Source organism: Catharus ustulatus, chromosome 9 (genome assembly GCF_009819885.2).
Source record: "Catharus ustulatus isolate bCatUst1 chromosome 9, bCatUst1.pri.v2, whole genome shotgun sequence".
NCBI classification, from domain to species: Eukaryota; Metazoa; Chordata; class Aves; order Passeriformes; family Turdidae; genus Catharus; species Catharus ustulatus.
This window is the reverse complement of record NC_046229.1, coordinates 23802168-23820916: the sequence shown is the minus strand read 5'-3', so window position 1 is coordinate 23820916 and position 18749 is coordinate 23802168. Positions and strand designations below refer to the sequence as shown.

General features: G+C 37.6%; 1 protein-coding gene across 4 annotated transcripts in view; it reads left to right on the top strand.

Annotated features, from left to right (window-relative positions):
- NEK7 (NIMA related kinase 7) overlaps positions 1 to 10791 on the top strand; it is a 64252-nt gene extending 53461 nt beyond the window's left edge. For 3 of the 4 annotated variants that reach the window (XM_033067441.1, XM_033067443.1, XM_033067442.1), the window contains exons 9-10: positions 1617 to 1730; positions 7914 to 10791. In XM_033067441.1, the coding sequence (XP_032923332.1) occupies positions 1617 to 1730; positions 7914 to 8024 (225 nt within the window). In that variant the 3' untranslated portion in view covers positions 8025 to 10791. Of the gene's footprint in view, positions 1 to 252; positions 279 to 1616; positions 1731 to 7913 lie in introns of those variants that run through there. The other variant, XM_042779566.1, reaches the window with a different exon arrangement.
- The last annotated feature ends 7958 nt before the right edge of the window (positions 10792 to 18749 follow it).

The following is an 18749-nucleotide window of genomic DNA, read 5'->3' as shown; positions in this document are numbered from 1 at the left end:
ATAAAAACAGGACAGTTGACATTTTTCATCTGTCAAAGCAGGAGATGCATGAAAATATAGTATTCCTGTTTTAACTCCTTAGGGGACATTCAGAATTTTTTTAACACCCGGCAGCATTCAAACAAAAGTACTTTTTAATGAACACCTAGAGTATGAAAATGAGTATCTGTGCATTTATTTAGAATTTCTGCGTGCGTACAGACCCTGCAGTTGATTTTTCTTTTTTTTTTTTCCTTCTTTTTTGGTCTTCAGCTTGCATTTTTAACATTCTTTTTAAGGTAAGAGACAATGTCATGTAAATAGAAAAATTAACATGATTTTAGTAATACAGATTGGGAGGAGTGTAGGATGGAACTGCAGCATGATACTTGTTTTGGGGGGCTTTAAAATTTTTTATTCTTTCTTGAAGGTAATATGAAAGTACTGAACTATTTGAGAGCAAATTAATGAGATAAATGGAAGGGAATTTTGGTAATTCTTTTCTTACATTTCTCCCAGTGATATTAATGCTTAGACATGAAAGAGTTAAACTGCTATCTGGAAGACCACAAGACAGATGAGAGCCATTTTCAGCTTGTCCTGTCCCTGCTGAAGCTCACTGAGTAGCACAGCATGGACTAGCGTGTTTCACACACACTCTGCCTGTCTGGGGAATGTACACATTGTCCTTCCAAAATCAAACTTATTAGCACATGTAGAAAAGGGTGACTGACTTTGGGGCAGCTCTGCACTCAGAGCAGCATTCGTGCTGCGGTTAAAAGATTTCTTAGGCTTTGAATAGAATGGAGAGATTTTAGATGAATTTTTAAATTTCTAATCCAGCTAGCCATAGCATTTGTTTCCATCTCAAATGTCAAGTTGTAACATTGTCTGGAAATAAAGGGTAGGTTTATTACTGCTGGGTTTAAGCTGATCAAGTATATAAGTGCTCTGCAACAGATTTTTTTGGTTTTGTATTGTAATTGTAAATTATTGCCTTAGGTGCTAGTTCTTTGCTTCTGATAGAAGTTTGGGGAATTTTTTTTAAAGTATTTTTGAATAACATCCGGAATTGTGAAGTTTTTGGGTCTGAGACTTTGGAAGTATAGATGATAGTTTTTTCTTGCTTTCAAAACCCCCAGTTACATTGAAGTCTAATGTCATGGCTGTGGAAAGTTGCAAAATCTGCTACCATTATTTAGTGTTATTTACACAATGCATTGCTTTGGGCTAGATAATGTTTTCCTGTAAGTTATGTGTTTTCTTACAAAAGGTCTTCCAAGGAAAAGTACAGGCTTGGATTTTTCAGTGCTCCTTAGGGTTCAGGGACCCTCCACTCTCAGCAATATCATAAACTACTGATTTTCCCCTCATAGGCTATTAATAAAACCCTAACAGTGTGCAATTCAGATATTGCACTGTAAGGATTGTGCCAACTGTGGCTGTATGACAGAATAGTACATACAGTGGTTACAGGAATAGTTTTGGAACTTCTGTTATTATCACTGCAAGGCTCCTTCTAAGCAGAGCATCGAGAGTCATTAAGAATCACTTTTGATTTGTTACTATTAACAGATTTTATGACAAAATAGCTTTACTTAAAACGCAAAAGAAAACTGTGCATTTTCTTTAAACAGATGGCTGCACTGCAGAGTCCCTTTTATGGTGATAAAATGAACTTGTACTCTCTATGCAAGAAGATAGAACAGTGTGACTACCCACCTCTCCCTTCAGATCACTATTCAGAGGAAGTAAGTAATTTTCCTTTTCATGGGCTGGATCCCCAGTTTATGTAAGCTGGCACGCTTCCAGGGAAGTAAATGAACTTGTGTGATTTTATGTTATTTGCAGATTATGCCTATAAGTGTTTGCTTGTTGAACTCACTCAAATGTTTCTGTCAAAACAAGTCTCTCATGATTTATATTTGAGGGTATTAATGATGGAAACGTCACACTGTTAGATTCTGAATTTCATTGGGCTTCCTTGCAAGTATGACAAAATGCTTTCCCAGAATGCACAGTGATATGTTCCACATGCCAGGATGGGATAGAGTCTTACATCTATGGGGTGTTTTTCTAAAAGCACAACCATACATGTTTATGTTGCACAGTAAATTAGTGCACTGGCCCTGTTCCTCTGGGGGCCTGCATTAAAACAGATATAATGTAACTCAGTAGTAAAAACCAATTGTTCTAGTCCCATTTGTCTGCATTATAAAACTGGGATGTGCCGTTCAGTGCAGTTGAACAGCAGTTATTTTGCAAGGAGTGGTTCTTGACAAGACTAACAATAAATTTCAGAGAAATACAGGCAGACATAATATAATTGAATTTGAACAATATACTCCTGCAAATCTCAGCTATGTTTGTTTTAAGCTGAGAGCTAACAATTCTGTCATTAGTGCATTTAAGGGGGAGTACTTGCTTTTATGAGCTCTAAAACGAAGAGAAATGAAACAAAATAAATATTTTCTTTAGTGTAACAGAATGAAAAAATATAAATGCTTGTTAGTGTTCTGAGATGCCAGTTTTGAAATATTTTCTCACTTTGAAAAGAATGGGGCAAACTGATAGAAGCTGTAAACCAAAGAACAGGTATTAGTAACCAATTCTAATTGAATTCATGAATTAAAGATTACTTTGAAAACACAAATAAACACAAGCACTGAAATAATTTTAATAAACATAAAGCATTATACAATTTCATTTATCGAGTAGTGGTTGTAATTCTGAACCTTAAATTTTCTTGCATTCACAGACAGTGATTGGACTATTAATAAAAGATTACTACTCAGTGTTTTGTTTTTTATTTATAGTGACAATTTTTCCCCTTTTATGAAACAAACTGGACTTAAAAAAAGATAATTTGGTGATGTTACAAAGGATGAAATAATGATCTATTGTGTAATTTATACACTCTAGCGCTTTGTGGGTTTTCTGATTAGTCATTTTACCTTGGCCATTTTTAATTATTATTTATTATAGACTCTAAATATGGCAGTTCATATAACCAACTTCAGAACTGGAGGCCTAGGAATACAGTAGGGTGTGAACAATAATGCAAAATGATAGCGAGAATGTCAGGGGCCGTTCTTTGTTGTGTCATTCATGCTGTCTTCCTTTTTCCATGAAGCACATGAATATTTCACATATCTGCATCCTCATCCTCTATTCTTCTTGACTAATTTTCAGACTGTCTGAATTTGCATTTCACATGGTAGCTGATTAGGAGATGCCGAATGCAGCAGCGAAACCTCAGCAGGCGGTTTCCATGGTGACCTTCAGCAGGATTTTAATGATGATACCACTAGTGGTTCGTTGAAGTTGGCCTGCCTGCAAGGCTACTTCGCTGCAGCTAAGTGTGAAGTTGGAGATGTGGATTCCCAGCCAAGGGGCAAATATCAAAGTCTGGCCCAGATAGGTCTTAGGGTTTGGGTGGGGAGAGAGATTCCAGCTTTTCCTTACATCTGTATAGGTTTTTTGTTTTGCAAACACATGCAAAGCACAGTGTGTTGCTTTCTATTCATTTCAAAGCAGACGTGTACTTCTGCACCTTGGATAAGCCAGTTATCTGCAAAATACATGTAAGTTACTATTAAAGATAATGAGAGAATCAGAGCTATTATAGGTATTAAGATAGGTAAGAAAACAGTTTCTTGAAAGAAGCCATCAGTTATGGAAACTGTAATGGGAATACTTTTTATGTTCTGCTATGTGTCTTCACTAAGGTATGTGGAAAACATAAATTTATCTCTTGCACCAAAATAAATCATTTTTAGCTTGTGCAAAAAATATTGTACTGGCATGAACTTTAAAAAAGAGAAGCAAACAAGTGGCATTTGTCATATTAGAATTCTATCCTAAATTTTTCACCTCTACTGGAAATACAGGTGTCAAACCTTTAGCTGGGTCAGAAGGATACTCGGTGAGCAGTAAAGATCTGAATTTACTGAATAGAAAAACCCCTTCATTTTCTATGAAAAAGAATTTTCTGGAATAAAAATCTCTCTGAATGTTGATCTCTGCATCCTCTTATATAGGAGTGTGTAAATAACTTCATTGTGAAATAAAAGACTAGTGCTTTTCCAAGAAACTATTTGTAAGAAAATCTGAGTGAGTTTTAAGGTGTGATGTTTTTGCTAAGTTTTGAAACCTCTGTAAAAGTAACATGTTAGTAATTGTCACATCTGTGTCATCAGAGAACAGTGTGACAGAAAGATGCACTTTTAGATGGACAGATTGGTAATGTTTTAAAAAACCTTTCATTAGACATCCTAATAGTCTGAGATGCATTTTCACAAACTATTGCTTCAGTGGTAGACACAAGCCAAGGTTTTCAAATGCTTGGTAACTTTGGATATCTCAATTTTTTAGTATCCCTTAAAAACATCTGGTATTCAGAGTCAGTACTCAGCATTTACTGAAAGCTGTTCTGCTTTAGGGAATTCAAAGCTGGGGCTCCCTTGCCACCTCCAATCAATACTCTTAAAATCTTGTCAGCTAATATTAGTATCACATTGCTTTCATGATGAAGTTTTAAAATTTTCCCTTTGATTGAGGTGCATTTCTTCTAAAGTCCATTGTCAACCTCCTACCCAGATGTGAAAGCAGAAGGAGCCAGCAGGTCCACAATGGTAGTGTTAGCTGCCAGCAGGTCTTGAGAGAGGCACTCAGAAAAGGCTTCAAGAAGGTTTTATTCAGAGTAAGAACAGTGGTATGTGCAGTTTTTTATCCAAACTTCCCTATATGAAAATTCCTGTTTCAGCTGGCTAACAATGCAAAGGACTTGCCTGTCATATTTCTGTCTTTCCCCCTCCTCCTGACTTGAGTGACAATTATTTATTTCATAGCTGAAAAACCTGCTAAAGTTAAAGAAAGTATGTCCCACTGCTCCAGTGTCAGGCTAAGCTCCAGGCTAAAGACAGTCACTGTGCTAAGTGCACAGAGGAGGTTAAGAACAATAAGCAGACAAAGAAGTTTGCAGCTTGGGTATGCAACAGGAGGTCCCTCTGGCTCAGTCTGCTCTGCCTCTTGGCCAGTCTGTGCCAGGTAGTAAAAAATTGCTTCCATCTCTAATGATAGTCTGATTTTAGACTCCCAGTGCCTCTTCCCCTGACACTGGTGAGCTTTTCTGATACACTGGAAACTTTATTAGTACTAGAGGGGCTGACAGATGGATTTCAGGTTTATTGAAATGGATATTCCTGTAGGAGTAAAAGATCAGTGCTGTAACCAAGTATTAGCATCTAGTGTGGTCCCAGTTCCAGTCCTGAAAGACTCTGTTCCCATGTAACTTTTCATCCTGTATAGCAGAATTAATTCACCTTCTTCCAAGGGTTTGCTGTTCAGTTACACACCCCAAAAGAGCTGAAGGATTTTTAAGTTTCTCAGGAATCTGCACTGTTGTTGTGTGGTGTCCCAGGCATGGTCAACTCGTGCCTTACCAGTGAGACTCTGGACCTGCCAAGGGAAGAGATCACTGCAGTAATTGCAGTGACTGCCATTTAAAGAGGTCTGTGGCAAGACTTCTCAAGACCTTGACAGGTGAATTTCTTGAAGATCTATTTCTGCTGTTCTACAAATAATGAAGTATTAATAAACAACTAGTAAAAGCAGGAGAAAGAACACTGCTTCCTCTCTGATGCTGACTTTGTGGGTTTCAACCCTTCAAGGTCCTTTATGAAGACTATTTACTGTATGCAGTTCTGTTGAACAGATGAAAGTCTTCACACAGAAAGAGAAATGTATATATTCAGGATTAGATGTATTTTGAAGATAAATTACACATGTATTTCCTTCACAAAATGTTCACTTAGTTGACTCTAATTTCAGGTTTGGTGTTGGGTGTTCTTCAGTCTTTCCTGTTTTCTCTACAGACTGTCTGAGGTGTTGCACGGCAGACTGCTCATCTCTGCTTATACTGTGCCTCCTGCTTATCCTGTGTCCCACCTGCTACTTCTGCAGGAGATTGTTTAGCTTGCGTGTTTGTATTACATGCTGGCAAATATTATTTCTTACAGTAGCTAATGATTTCCAGCATTCTGTTCTTCAAATGTTTGGGAGTTATTGCAGGCTAATAGTTTTTGTTTCCACTGGCATTGCGTTTTATTTATTGACTGCCAGAAACAATATGATGGCTTTTAAAACTCCATTAGTCAGAATATACTTAATGTATTTAAAATTCCAATAGCAAGTCTATTGCAAATTATTTTAATATATTTCTTTTCAGTCCAGTAATCTGACCACTATCTCACTTTTAAATATTGAGCTCTTCTTGCTGAAGAATAGGAATGTCTAATGGTGTCACTTTTATGCTGTTGAATACAGAAAAATCTATACGTTATGTACAGTTTATCTGCAAGGGCTAATGGACAAAGCTTTATATAGTGGTATGCAGTGCTTCTTCCTTAACTTCAGGAATTCCTATTCCCATGCATTTAAATTAATTTTCAGAAAAGTGAACGAAGTATAATTATAATTTAAAATCCTTCTTGTTCTTTTTATAAAAAGCAGGAAGGAAACTCTCTGATGGCATGTTTAAAGAGGCAGCCTATGTTACTTTTGAATAATGAGGGTGATGAGGTCTCTCTGTGTTAGTTGCAATAATTACAGATTTTTTTCAATAATCCTGCCTAGTTGTACTGGCTGGGAGACCAAACCAAATTTCATATATTGTTGTAGAAGACTGGATCACAATGTGTTTGTCATCCCCCTCCCTCACCACCTGTTCCCAGTTCTATAAGGAGGTCTAGGAGGATTTGGCAAAGCTATTTAAAAGTATAAAGGAAAATCTTTAGAGTTGGTTAATTTGTTTTTGCAAAACATTGTGAATGTTTCGGTAAGTCAGTATGAAAGATGTATTTTCCACATTGAAAATTGCTTAGGAAATGCACATAATTTAAAACAGATGTCCTATCGGAAGGGTATCCATACAATATATTCAATTCTAATGACTTAAATTCTTAGGCACACTTTGTGAAGGCAATGAAAAGTATGCAGGTGGTGTAGAAGCTCTTTTGGTTTGCTTATACTGAATGTACCCATTAAAAACACCCAATAGGTTATGGCGTTTCTGGAAACATGGGCATTTCTGGTCATAGTCATTTGTTTATTCCCAAATAGAGGCTTTTGTGAATATTTCTTAATTATGTGCTTCTTTACATAAAGAAACTATTAACAATCTAATCCTGAGGAATACATATTGGGATGATGTAGGCCAAAGGTTATTTATTCCAGTATCATGTCTTCAGCAGTGGACAAGTGCAGTAACAGGGCCAGCATAATGTGGTACTTGCCCAAAATACTTTCCCAGCTTCCAGTTTTAAGTTCAGATATTTCCTCAAGGGTGGAATAGCAGGTAGCCCTCAGTGGATTTAATTTGTTCAGTGGCTGAATGAATGTGTGTATATTGGTAACTTGTGGCAGCAAGAGGTTCTGGGTGTGAACTGTGTGTTAGATGGAGCACCACTGCCTTTTGTTTGTTGGGCCCTGTCAGGCAGAAATGCCATTTATTGCTGGCTAACTCCTGTATCGGGACTGAATGAGCAGAGCAGCCCTTGTTCGCCTTTGCTCTGTGCTCCTTTCAGTCTTCTGGGCTGTGCAGGCACAGCCCTCCAGAAACACGGCAAGTTTTCCATAAATTACATGGAATTGGACTCATGCCTCTCTGAAGTTGTATGTGGAAAGGATTAGAACTTAAACTTGCTCATCAGTTTCTCTGGACAACCGTGCAAAATGTAGAAAGCGGGGAGTGTGTTGCGTACGTGTTTGCAAGGGCTGCGTGCGGTGTGTTAGCAGAGAGGGAGCGCTGCTGTGTGCTTGTGCAGAATCGCTGTTTGCCTCATTTTTACCAGTCGTATTAATTTGAATTTGATAATGCACAAATCCTGCTTGTAAGAAGGCCAACTCTGCTGTCATGTTCTCTCCCCTGGTAGCTGCGACAATTAGTTAATATGTGCATCAACCCGGATCCGGAGAAGCGCCCCGACATCACCTACGTGTACGATGTAGCGAAACGCATGCACGCGCACACCGCCAGCAGCTGAGCACAGAGAGCCCCAGCACGGAGCACCAGCAGCCAGGGGTCTGCAGAAATCATCCACCCCTCCGTGTGTTACACTCGTGTAATTATTTGAAGCTTACTGTTGTGCTTTGAATTGTAAACCAATTTATATACAAGCTTTGTTGTTTTCTGTTTCTCTGGATTTTGTATTTTTTACTAACTCGCAGCTGTACAACAGGTTTAAATATGTAAAGCGTGATTTTAAGATGCCGTGAAACCACTGTTTCCATGTTAGTGGGTTCAAGTATACTTTCTGTAATAACAAAATTGTATTCGGTTGGGCCTCAGTTCTAAAACACAGTTGCACTTTTGCACATGATACAGATATTAGGCTTATTATCAAGAAGCAAAATGTCTGAATCTTTCATCTTTTTAATAATTTATGGAAAGTATGAATCAGCACAGTTAACTTTATTTTAATCTTTTTGTTCTGAGAGGAATATAATTATTACAGGAGTTTATTGTATTTTATATTGAGTTGTAGTTTGCAGTTCTTACTCTAAGAGTAGACAAGGAATAGAATTAGTTCTCTGCTTGCCAAATGCAACGGAAAAATAATTTCAGGAAAAATTGTCATGGTAAAATTTTGTAACGTCCCCTTTGGTTTTGTTAGTCTCTCATAATACACAAAACATTTGTCGGAGGTTTTCTGGGAAAATTTAAGGTGTTGATTCAGCAGTCGGGTCCTTCTCAATAGACTTGTGCAGCACTGCCCTGGGGCAATGGGACTCTGCATAGTTCACTCTTAAAAACATGCAGATGCTTCTTGTAGCCAATAGGGTTCTTTTGTGGCTGTCCTTTGAGCAGGTCTGATTAAAAGATGTGATCTTTAAGTTACAACTTCCCAACTGTTTGTGTATATGTCACTGTAGATTTTTGTGTTTAAAATAATTTGAATGACCTTACAGTATATTTAAATTTTAATTTTTTTTCTAAATACTGAAATATTTTAGCAAAGATATAATAGTCTAGGATAACACAAAATGTATTCTGCTTAAATATATGATCTTTATATACTGTATCCTGAGACTTAGTTTTATATTTAGCAGAAGTAAATTACAGCTTTTATATTTAAAAGAAAGTTGCCACGCCTTAATTTGGGAAATAATTATATATGCAAACTCTCTTACAGATACTTTATTAGTTTAAAAGGAAATGCTCAATACTTTTGTTAGACATTAGTGCCTTTTGTGGTGTGCTTATATAATATTTTTGTTGTTAAGGAAGTGATGTGTCTTGTTTTTAAATGTGGTAAAAATGGAGAGTTTCAAGACTGAACTTTTTTTACAGAACTGTCAAAAGATAATTAGTATCAGTGATAGCAGCTAAGGAGCTGTTACTGTCAGTTAAGTCTTTTTCTTTATGTGGATAAAAAGTTAGTTCAAATAAAAGCAGCAGCATGTACATACACATATAGGTTCTAGATGCAGTCACATCCCTGTATGCTCAGATTCTTTTTTGCTTGTTTGTTTCTCTGTGCAGCTGTAATTTTTATTTGATATAATGTTCAAAGAATAAAAAACTGTTTGTGGAGTTTGTGTTCACGGGAGGGTCAGGGTTGTTTTTAGTTTTGTATTTTTTAAAATTACAAATACTATGAAAATTGTGTTTGAAAAAAAGGAGTTTTTGGATGGTATGTGCCAGATCATCAGCTTATCTTAATACAGACTTTATTTATATTTTTGCTTCCAGGTTTTGTAGGACAAATCTATTGTTTTATTTTATCTCTAGTTTTATTTCTCACTTCTGTGTGCACTCAACCTTATAGAACTTCAGTGGAACAGTTTGTTGGAAAGAAGCATTTGAGAAATTTTTCGTTTGTGTTCAGCAGCCTCTAGATTTGTTTTCACTTATTAAATGGTTATATAATTTAAAACACAATTGTTATATTCTGTAACAGTATTTCACATGTCATAGAATGAAATGCTTTATATTGAAAAGGCAGCACAATATTTGCTTGACTGCCAGAATTAGTTCTTAATATGCACAAGTACTCAAATTTTTTTTTCTGAAACGTACTAGAACATTTAAAAATCACCAAAAAAACCCAAATACAATACAGGCTGTTTGCATCTAATATTATGCCTAAAGTATTGAACTTTTTCTGCCAGAAACTGCTGATAGATGTCCCTCCCCTGGAAGGGTGTGTTGAGTAAAAGAATCATGAACTAAGAGTTAGCAAATGTGCGTACTTGAGCATTTGAATTTTTTAGCAATGTGGGGGTTTTAGTATTTATGATAAAATACTGTGCTGAGGAAAAGAAATAGTTGTTCCTGACTTAAAATCTGTGAAATGAATGATGCAGTTGACTGTAATTAAAAAGCCAATGTGGGTTAATAGAACTGCTCACATAAGTGGATATTGTAGAATCTCTCCCTAAAGTAAAGTAATATATGAAAATGGTAAGTCTTGTTATAACACTCCAGTGTATGCTCTGTGCTTATAAACTATTTTCTTTTGTAAACCACCATCCTATTTTTCATATGTTGATAACATTTGGCACTATTTATTTTGAGCTATGGCATTATGTGTTTATTTTCTTTAAAGAAAACATGTAACATTTCTACCCAAAATGTCTGACTAGCTCCTCCTTTTATTTCAGTAGTGCTTCAGTATTAACTTGTGTCAAGAGTGAACTTTGTGCTTTGAATGACATTGCATAAAATCCCTTTGTCTCAAAAGCTCCCCTGCTTGTGCAGTAGTCAGATAGAAATAAAACATACAGATATTCAATGTCATGTAAAAATTATAGTGTTTCTATGATAATTTTTCAAGCTTCTTTTTTTAGATATGTATATATATATGTTACACGAGATGCTGCCTATCTTATGGACAACTTATTGCTTCCTGTAGTTGATTCTAGGTGAGATTTCTCGACTGTAACAAAAGACAGTACACTAAACAAAAATAATTTTTGTATTTGTTAAAAAATTATCTAAAAATATTTCATCCAATATATTGTATATTTTCAACTAAAATTTTAAACTAAATTTAAAATTATTTTCAAGCCATATTAAAATGTGATAAAGCATAAAAATAACAAAGAGCTCCCATTATGGCCCCAGTCCTGTGAGCTCTTGTTCATATTTCAACTATTTTTATGTAATTTCAGTAATTTTGAGTGAACCACATCCACGCACATGAATAAACAGTAATCAGTGGGGTAGATAGGAATGATGTGCTCAGCTGACTTTTTATATCTGTGTGTCACTGGTTTGGTAGCACGGAATAATTTGGGGTTTTTCCCCTCTTCTGTTGCACTCCTAATGATCCAGCTTCCAATTGTATGAGCAGGCAATAGAAGTGTGTTGTTTTTTTGTAAGGAGCAGAAACTTTAAAAACATGCCAGTATAGCAGAAGATGAAATGCAGTATTAAAAGTGTCTGGGAAGGCTGGTGTTTTATTCTTGCTCGTGATGAGGAAAGCTGTAGAGTGGAATTTTTGACAGAGGCTTGGAAATGGAGAAGAACTTTCATGCCAGTGGTTCTCAGATACCTCTGAATGGGACCCAAAATCTCAGTGATGTTTGTTTGCAGCAATCCGTCCGCTTTATCTCTTGTCTTTGCTGTTATACAGTGTGGTGAGAATCTTAACAGCTGAGTTGGAGTGCTGATGAATGCTGCATTGACTGTATGAGCTGGTAGGAACAGGAGGATGTGAGGGAAAGTCTTCAGGTCTTGCTCTCTGAAGACATAAAGGTGCTGGATGACAGAGGTCAAATCACTGTTTTTCCATAATTTTTAATAGTCTTTATGTGCTTCAGCAGTGAAAACTTTCCGAGCCCTGCCATATCCCCACATTGTCTAGCCAGTGGGAGTGTTGGTCTTTTGAATTTCTGGTCTCTGGGTTGATCTGGGTGAGGAAATCTTTCTGGTGAGGAGAGAAATAGAGGTACTGACCCTGCCTGCTGGGGTGCTGCTTATTTCTGAATGTTTCTGAACATGACTCAAATACAGATGTTTAGAGTTGTTTTTTAAACTTTATTCCCTTCTGTGATGCTTTTTAAAAAGTATTTTCCATTTTCATTCACCACTAAAGTTCTATGACTCCTGGCTTCTGCTTCATCAATCCTGTTGTCAGCTCTGCTCTCTTCCTGGTTTGAAGTCCTCTGTGTCTAGTTTTCCTAGTGGTCATTAGTTTGCGTCTTTCTTTGTGATTTTGCAAAACTCAACCTGTTTCTGTCTTTCCAAATTCCATCCCTCCCCATGGGCGCAAACCCAGTTCCTTTCTCCTCTTCAGTACTTTAATCCTTTGCTCTTCGTTCTGTTTTTCCAGCCCTATGCCTGTGATTTCTAGTTTTGGATAGATTTTCTCACTGCCTCAGTCATTCCCATGACCTTATCTTTACTAAATGCTGTTCACTTTATTATCTCTAATTTCTAAATTCTTTTTCTCTGATCACTACCTGCTTCTCTTTCAGCTCATCTGTCTTTCTCTCTCCTCTACCCTGTCACTCACTCCTTTTGGGATCTCCAGTCTATTAACCTTTTTGACTCCTTTGTCTTCACTGCTGCCTCCTTCCTTCATTGGCCTCACTTCTTTTGACTCACTGGTCTTTATTTTTATCTCATCTGCTTCTCTGTACATGGTTTCTTTGGCTGCTTCTTGCACTACCCTGTCTCCATTCCTCCCTCCAGACATATTCTCATGTAATTTCTTAATTTCCATTCCAGCCTTTCTGAATATCTGAAGAGTGTGTCAGCACAATACAGCGTTGGACTCAGCTTTGCCTTATCTGCTTCAATGCTCTTCCCAAATGGACTTTTTAACCACTGTTATCTCACCTTTTTTTTTTTTTTTTTGGTTTTTTTTTTTTTTTTGTTGTTTTTGTTTGGGGTTTTTTTTGGTTTTTTTTTGGTTGAGCTTCCTTGCAGATATGTTGTTCATTTTCATTCTCCATTCATTCTTGGTAGATCTTCAGTCCTGATTTTGTTGCATGACAAGATCTTTTTCAAAGTTGTTTTTATTCTCAGAATCTACTTCTGAATTGAGCTTCTCTGCCTCTTATCTGTGCAAGTTTGTCCCTTTTATTTCTGTATCTTCTGTGCTTCTTACTCCTTTCACTGAATTACTTCTTCCTTAAGTAGCAACCAAGTTTCTCTTTCCTCTGTCTTTAAGATGATGGCACCCATCATCATCATCATCATCACTGTTGCTGGTTTTTAATACTTTTTCCTTTTTTCTCCCTGTCATCTAAGTTCATGTATCTAAAAACCCTCTTTCTAGTTTGTTCTTGGATTTATTTTATGTTACACTCTACTTGGATGCCCCCAAAATCCAGTGCTTTTCCCCCCTAGTCTGGTTCTCCCATGGTTATATCTTCAGATTATTCATTTAGTATCCAGCCAGCCTCGGACCTGTTCAGATTCAAAGATCTAATTTTTATTTCTGACTCCCTCTGGACTATTTTCTAACATCCTGACAATTTTACTTGCCTGTTTTCCAAGGCCACAACCTTTCTATCTCTGACACTTTTCCCATGTCTGCGTATCAAATATCTCAGAGTTAGATGTATCAGAGTCCAGCCCTCTTCACTATCTGTTCTTTCTTATCTTTTATCTTCACTGATTTAACCTCTGTGTCATTTTGGCTTCTTTTCTCCCTTCAAAGTATCAAAATTGACAGGACTAAACGGTCATTGGACTTTCACTGTTCTGTGTGCTGAAGAAGGAACTCCACCAGATTAGTACTTGTTTTGTGTTTTAAAGGGACCTGAATCCCAAAATCTGATCTTACTTCAGTACTGTAGAGTTGGAATAGATTGTTTCTGCAAGTACAGTGAAAGTCCTTGAATTTGGGCCTTTAGTTTTGTCATTTCAGAAAAGATTTTTTTTTCCCCATAATTGCTTTGTATTAACTGTGTGTAACTGTGTCTTGTCTTTTTCTTGCACATACAGCTAACAGTTGTTTTCTTGCTATAGCAACTTGATTTCAGTGCTTTTAAGTGTTGCTGAAATAAGAATGTGCCTAAGAGCTTTCCTGGCTTGATGCAAGAGTTGGGCACAATGCTTCTCTCTGTTCCTCTGCCACCCAGACCCTCCAGGTGCAGGACTGAGCTCAGTACTCTACTGCTTCTCTACCCACACTACCCTAACAAAAAACCAAACCTGCCTCTGTGGTGGGTGCATGGTCTGACTTCACACTTTTAGCAGGCTTTCAGAGGTGGAAGGTTGTGTGTTGGCCGAGATTCACTGTTGGTCAAATTGTCTGGCCTTTGACTGCTCATCATTACCCTGAGATGATGTGTTGAGGTTGAGAAACAAAGATCTCTGTAAAACTGAGAAGTTTGGTGTTTTGGAATTGGGCGTTATAGAGTTGAATTTCACATTTGGTGTGGGTATACACACATTTATTGACTTTTTATTTGCACTAGAGTAATTATGTTGTTTTAGAGAATCAGTTGTTTGCTGGCACAAAAAAAAATTCCTAGTACTTTTCAGGTTCTATATTTATTCCTTGTTGCCTTGCTTATATCACAGTATGCAGTTAGTTCTTTTACAGCTGCCTTAATGATGGGTGTCAGCCTTACAGCTTTTGTGTAATTGCCATTTCTGTCACATGGAATTAAAAATAGGAAATTGTTGTGTCCTTCCTGATAAGTTCACCTGCTTTTTATTTAAGCCCTAGCAATAGTAAGAGGTCTCAAACAGGAAGAGAAATGATCCCCAGGATAAAACAGATGTTCTGGGATTCCTTACTTCTTTTCCACCTCCCAGGCCCTGTTTCTCTGGCTTCCCTGGGACTGCAGGCAATATGGCACTGCTAGTGTATCAAGAGCCAGTAGAAACTTTCTCAGTGTGGACAGGAGATCTTCCAGTTTAAAATTACTAGGAATATGTTTGGTATTGTTATACAGCTGGTAATTGCAGATGTGTGAAGAGTAATTGAAAAAATCTGTGTTTACTGTTACAAAAATTTTTAAATTAAGCAAAGGCCTTTTAATGTGGTGTTGGTCTTCTTCAGTACATTTAATTTGCTGCTTGTTTCTTTGATTTCAGTCATGCTGGACTGTTGTAAAGATGGTTCATTAAAGATGAGTGTTTTTTTGTTGGGAGTGGGGAAAACGGGAGGCATTCACTGGTTTGTTTGAATTTGGCTGCTGATTGTGCTATAATCAAATTTCATAATTAGATTGGAATGGACCTTGAGAGAAGTCTCTAGTCCAGCTTCCTGCTGAGAGCTGAGTCAGTGCTGAATTCTGAGCAGGGCTTGAGGCTTCAGCAAGATCTGAAAAGCCTCAAGGGAAGGTGATGGTGCCACTTCTGTGGGTAGCTTGCTCCAGTGCCTCACTGTAAATCTTGTTTGCTTTGTGTGCACCCACAAACTCCTCAGTTACAGGTTATGGCCATTCTTTGTTCTTCTGCCACTCCTCAAGTGTCCTTTATATTGCAAAAAGGTAAGTCGAGTATTGGAACAGAGAGGATGTTTTATTTTCTGAAAATTTGTTATTGCTAACAAATGTGTTCATGTATTACTTCTGCATCCTGTATGGCCTGTACACAATATTCATTTGCAACTCGAGTGTAAAATAAAACTTTCGGCAGTAAAACTTGATACAAATGTTCTGTGTTGTGTATGGCCTGGATTTTCTCAATTGTTACTTTTCAAAATATACTAAATGTTTCCTGGCAGATCACAGTTGTGCCCACCATGGTGAAGCAGGGAAGTTGGGATCCTGAACATAACTCTGCTTCTGTTTTCTGGAGCCTGCTCTGAGGAAAGGAGCATCCCACTGGGATGGGATGGGAAGAGAATGAAGCCAGAGGTGTCAGATCACTGCTGGTTATGGGAACACTACTTTCAACTCGAGGGTTACTGGAAACTTGCTTGGAGAGATTTATCGAAATTGAAGTTTGAGAAGGAAAATGGCTGGAGCCAGGACAGCTTTCAGAGCGGGGGCAGGGGTTTGTAAATTTTGCCCTGTGTTATATGAGAACTTGAAACTTCTGACAACAAACTTCTTGGGAGCAAATAAAGGATTTGACAAATGGGTTCAGTTTCAAATCTGTCAAATTCTTTGAGGAAACAATTTCTGTAAACCAAGAATGATTTCTTGATGTTGTAAAATATCATTTAACAGTTACCAGTCTGGCAGGAGGGTGGTGGTGGGTGTGTGTCATTCTTGTACTGGAGCTTTTAAAAGTGTTCAGAGGTTAAAAAAAATGAGTGGCAGGTCATTCAGAACTTTTCTTCTTGTGGGAGAGTATTTGAGAAGGTAATTACAAAATTAGGTATGCTCTTTTAACTTTTTAACAACTTTTAAATTCAGGATGCATTTTTATCAATAATAATTTTTGTTCCTCGTTCTGGAACAAGTCATTATTTTAGATTCTGATTCCTGCGTAATGTGATAGGAGTAAAATTCTTCCTGCTGTACTTTTACTTACTGGTAAAGAGTTTTTTGGAAGTGTAGGCAGTTGTATTTGCACTGACTGCCAGCTCCAAAGAAAGATGTTTTGCTTGACTCTGGGGGTGAGCAGTTGAAATGCTGTTGCCTATGGCTGGAAAGCAGAAGCACTGCTAGATAGACATAAGAAAACTTTCTAAGGACTACCTTAAAAACTTCTGTTGTGCTGGCAGGGAAGGAAGGGATCCTAAAATGTTACTGTGGAGAGTGTTTTTAGTGTTGTGGCCTCTGAGAATGGCTTTGGAAATACGGGGATCTTCAGCTGCAGGATGCAGTAGGCTGAATTCAAAGGAAAGCCTACTTATCCTTCCTCCTTTAGCTGAGAGGTCTGGACTGCATGTTTGGGGCTGAAACAGAGCCTGGCTGAAAACTCTGCCACTCAAGGCAAGAGTGTTTGTCAGTAGTTTGCATGGAACATCCAATAATAATAAGTCAGTAATTTGAAGAACCTTGTGCAGTTATCCCATTTCCATAATACAGTTGTTCCACTCGAGAGCTTACATGGATACAGAGATGACTTCAAGTGCTCCATTCTTTTATCACGGAAGCAGGACGAGTGTTCCCCTGTTTTGTGGTTGTATTTTTGTGTAGTGTGGTTTTTTGTTGGTGGTTATTTTTTTGGGTTTTTTTTTCTGTGTTTGCCAAACACTTCTCGCCTTAAAACAATAATAAAAATTATTCCATAAATGTGAAATTTATATGCATTTACACACACATAAGCGTGGATTACAAAACACTGCATTCTTCTTTGTAGCAAACCTTTGTAAGTGGATCTGTAGTCACAGATGCTGTTGGCTGCCCTTGGCTGTCACATGGCACTGTTGTGAATGTGAACATCTTTTCTTTGTTCAAATCTAAGGGCTGATCCTAGGAACATAAAATGCGAGGTGTATGCCTTTAACAAAAAATTCCTCATACTGCAAAGTGAGGCAATTACTGGGCTTTTCCAGAGCCCTGTGTCCTGTGTGTAGGTACCTGTGGTAAGCGTGGCCGGGAGCGAGGCTGGCGCTGGCTCCAGCATCATTAACGGGGAGCCTGCTGACACTGCCCATTGATCCAGCCGCCAGCACGGGGCTCTGCACTGCTGAGCTTCCTCCCCAGCTCCTGCTTCTCCCTGGGGATAACCTAGTGCAAGGAGTGCCCCACTTCCCAGGAGTGTGGAGAAGCAGTGGGCAGTTCACTGTGAATTGTCAGCTCAAGCAAAAGGGCGAAGGATTGTGTGGGTGACCCTTCTGTTATTGGTGTTCTGTTGCTGTGACACTGGGCCACCCCTCACAATGTCACAAATCCCAAGAAGACCTTGTGGAACTCCACCAATGCAATCACTGGAAAGTTGTCATCTTTACAGTGCTAATGATACAAAAGGGTGGTGATGGTTTTGAGCTGAAATGCTTTTTAAAAAAAGTTCTGCCTGTTTAGTAAGTGTTTATGATGGTAAGCAATCTATTTATAAAACTATATTTTATTGAAGAATTGCTTTATTTTTTGTTTTCTGAGAGTGCACATATTGATGACAATAGTCCCAAATGGATAGAAACAGATGGATGTTCAGGTAATATCCATGAAATGGGATGTATTACTTCTCATAGGTACCATATTCATTCCAGTTATTGTTACCTTCAGTCTTGGATGTTTTCTTTAAACAGCACTGAAGCTCTAAAAACTGTCACAGGTTTTTAAAGGCAGCTTTAACACAGTGTAGTATGAGAATTTCGTGCATATTTTGCAAGTAATGATTTATATTTCTTTTTCTGTAAGAAAGTAAAGTTAGACACCGTATAATTTTTTATTTCTTTAGTAAGAGTAGTATGCAAGTGCCATTATAACGATCAAATCCCATTGTAACTAAGGGGTGTGTCTGTGTGAGAATATTTTCTGTATTGAGGACAGGTATATCTGCAGTGTGTTGCCTCACAGCTTGATTTGGAATGCTGGCAGCCATTTGCCTGCAGCAAAGCACCTTCCAAATGTATAACTTCTTGCTTTATGGGGCTCTTGTTGGAATTTGTCCCTTTTATTTCCTCATGATATTTAATTTCTGGCTTTATATAGGACTATCAGGCTACTACTAAAAGGACTGTAGATCATGATTATAACTTATTTCACAGTAATTGAGCATAAAATTCTGTGCTTAAAATGCAGTCCTAAAACACAACTTCCTTTTAAATCAGGTACTCTACAGTTCTCTCATAAACTTTAAAATATTGTCAGCATTCTGTCTTTCCATACTTCATAATTTTATGTAATAAAAACTTGAAATAGAAATTCTGTTTGAGTGCATGAAGTGCCTCAGAGTTTAA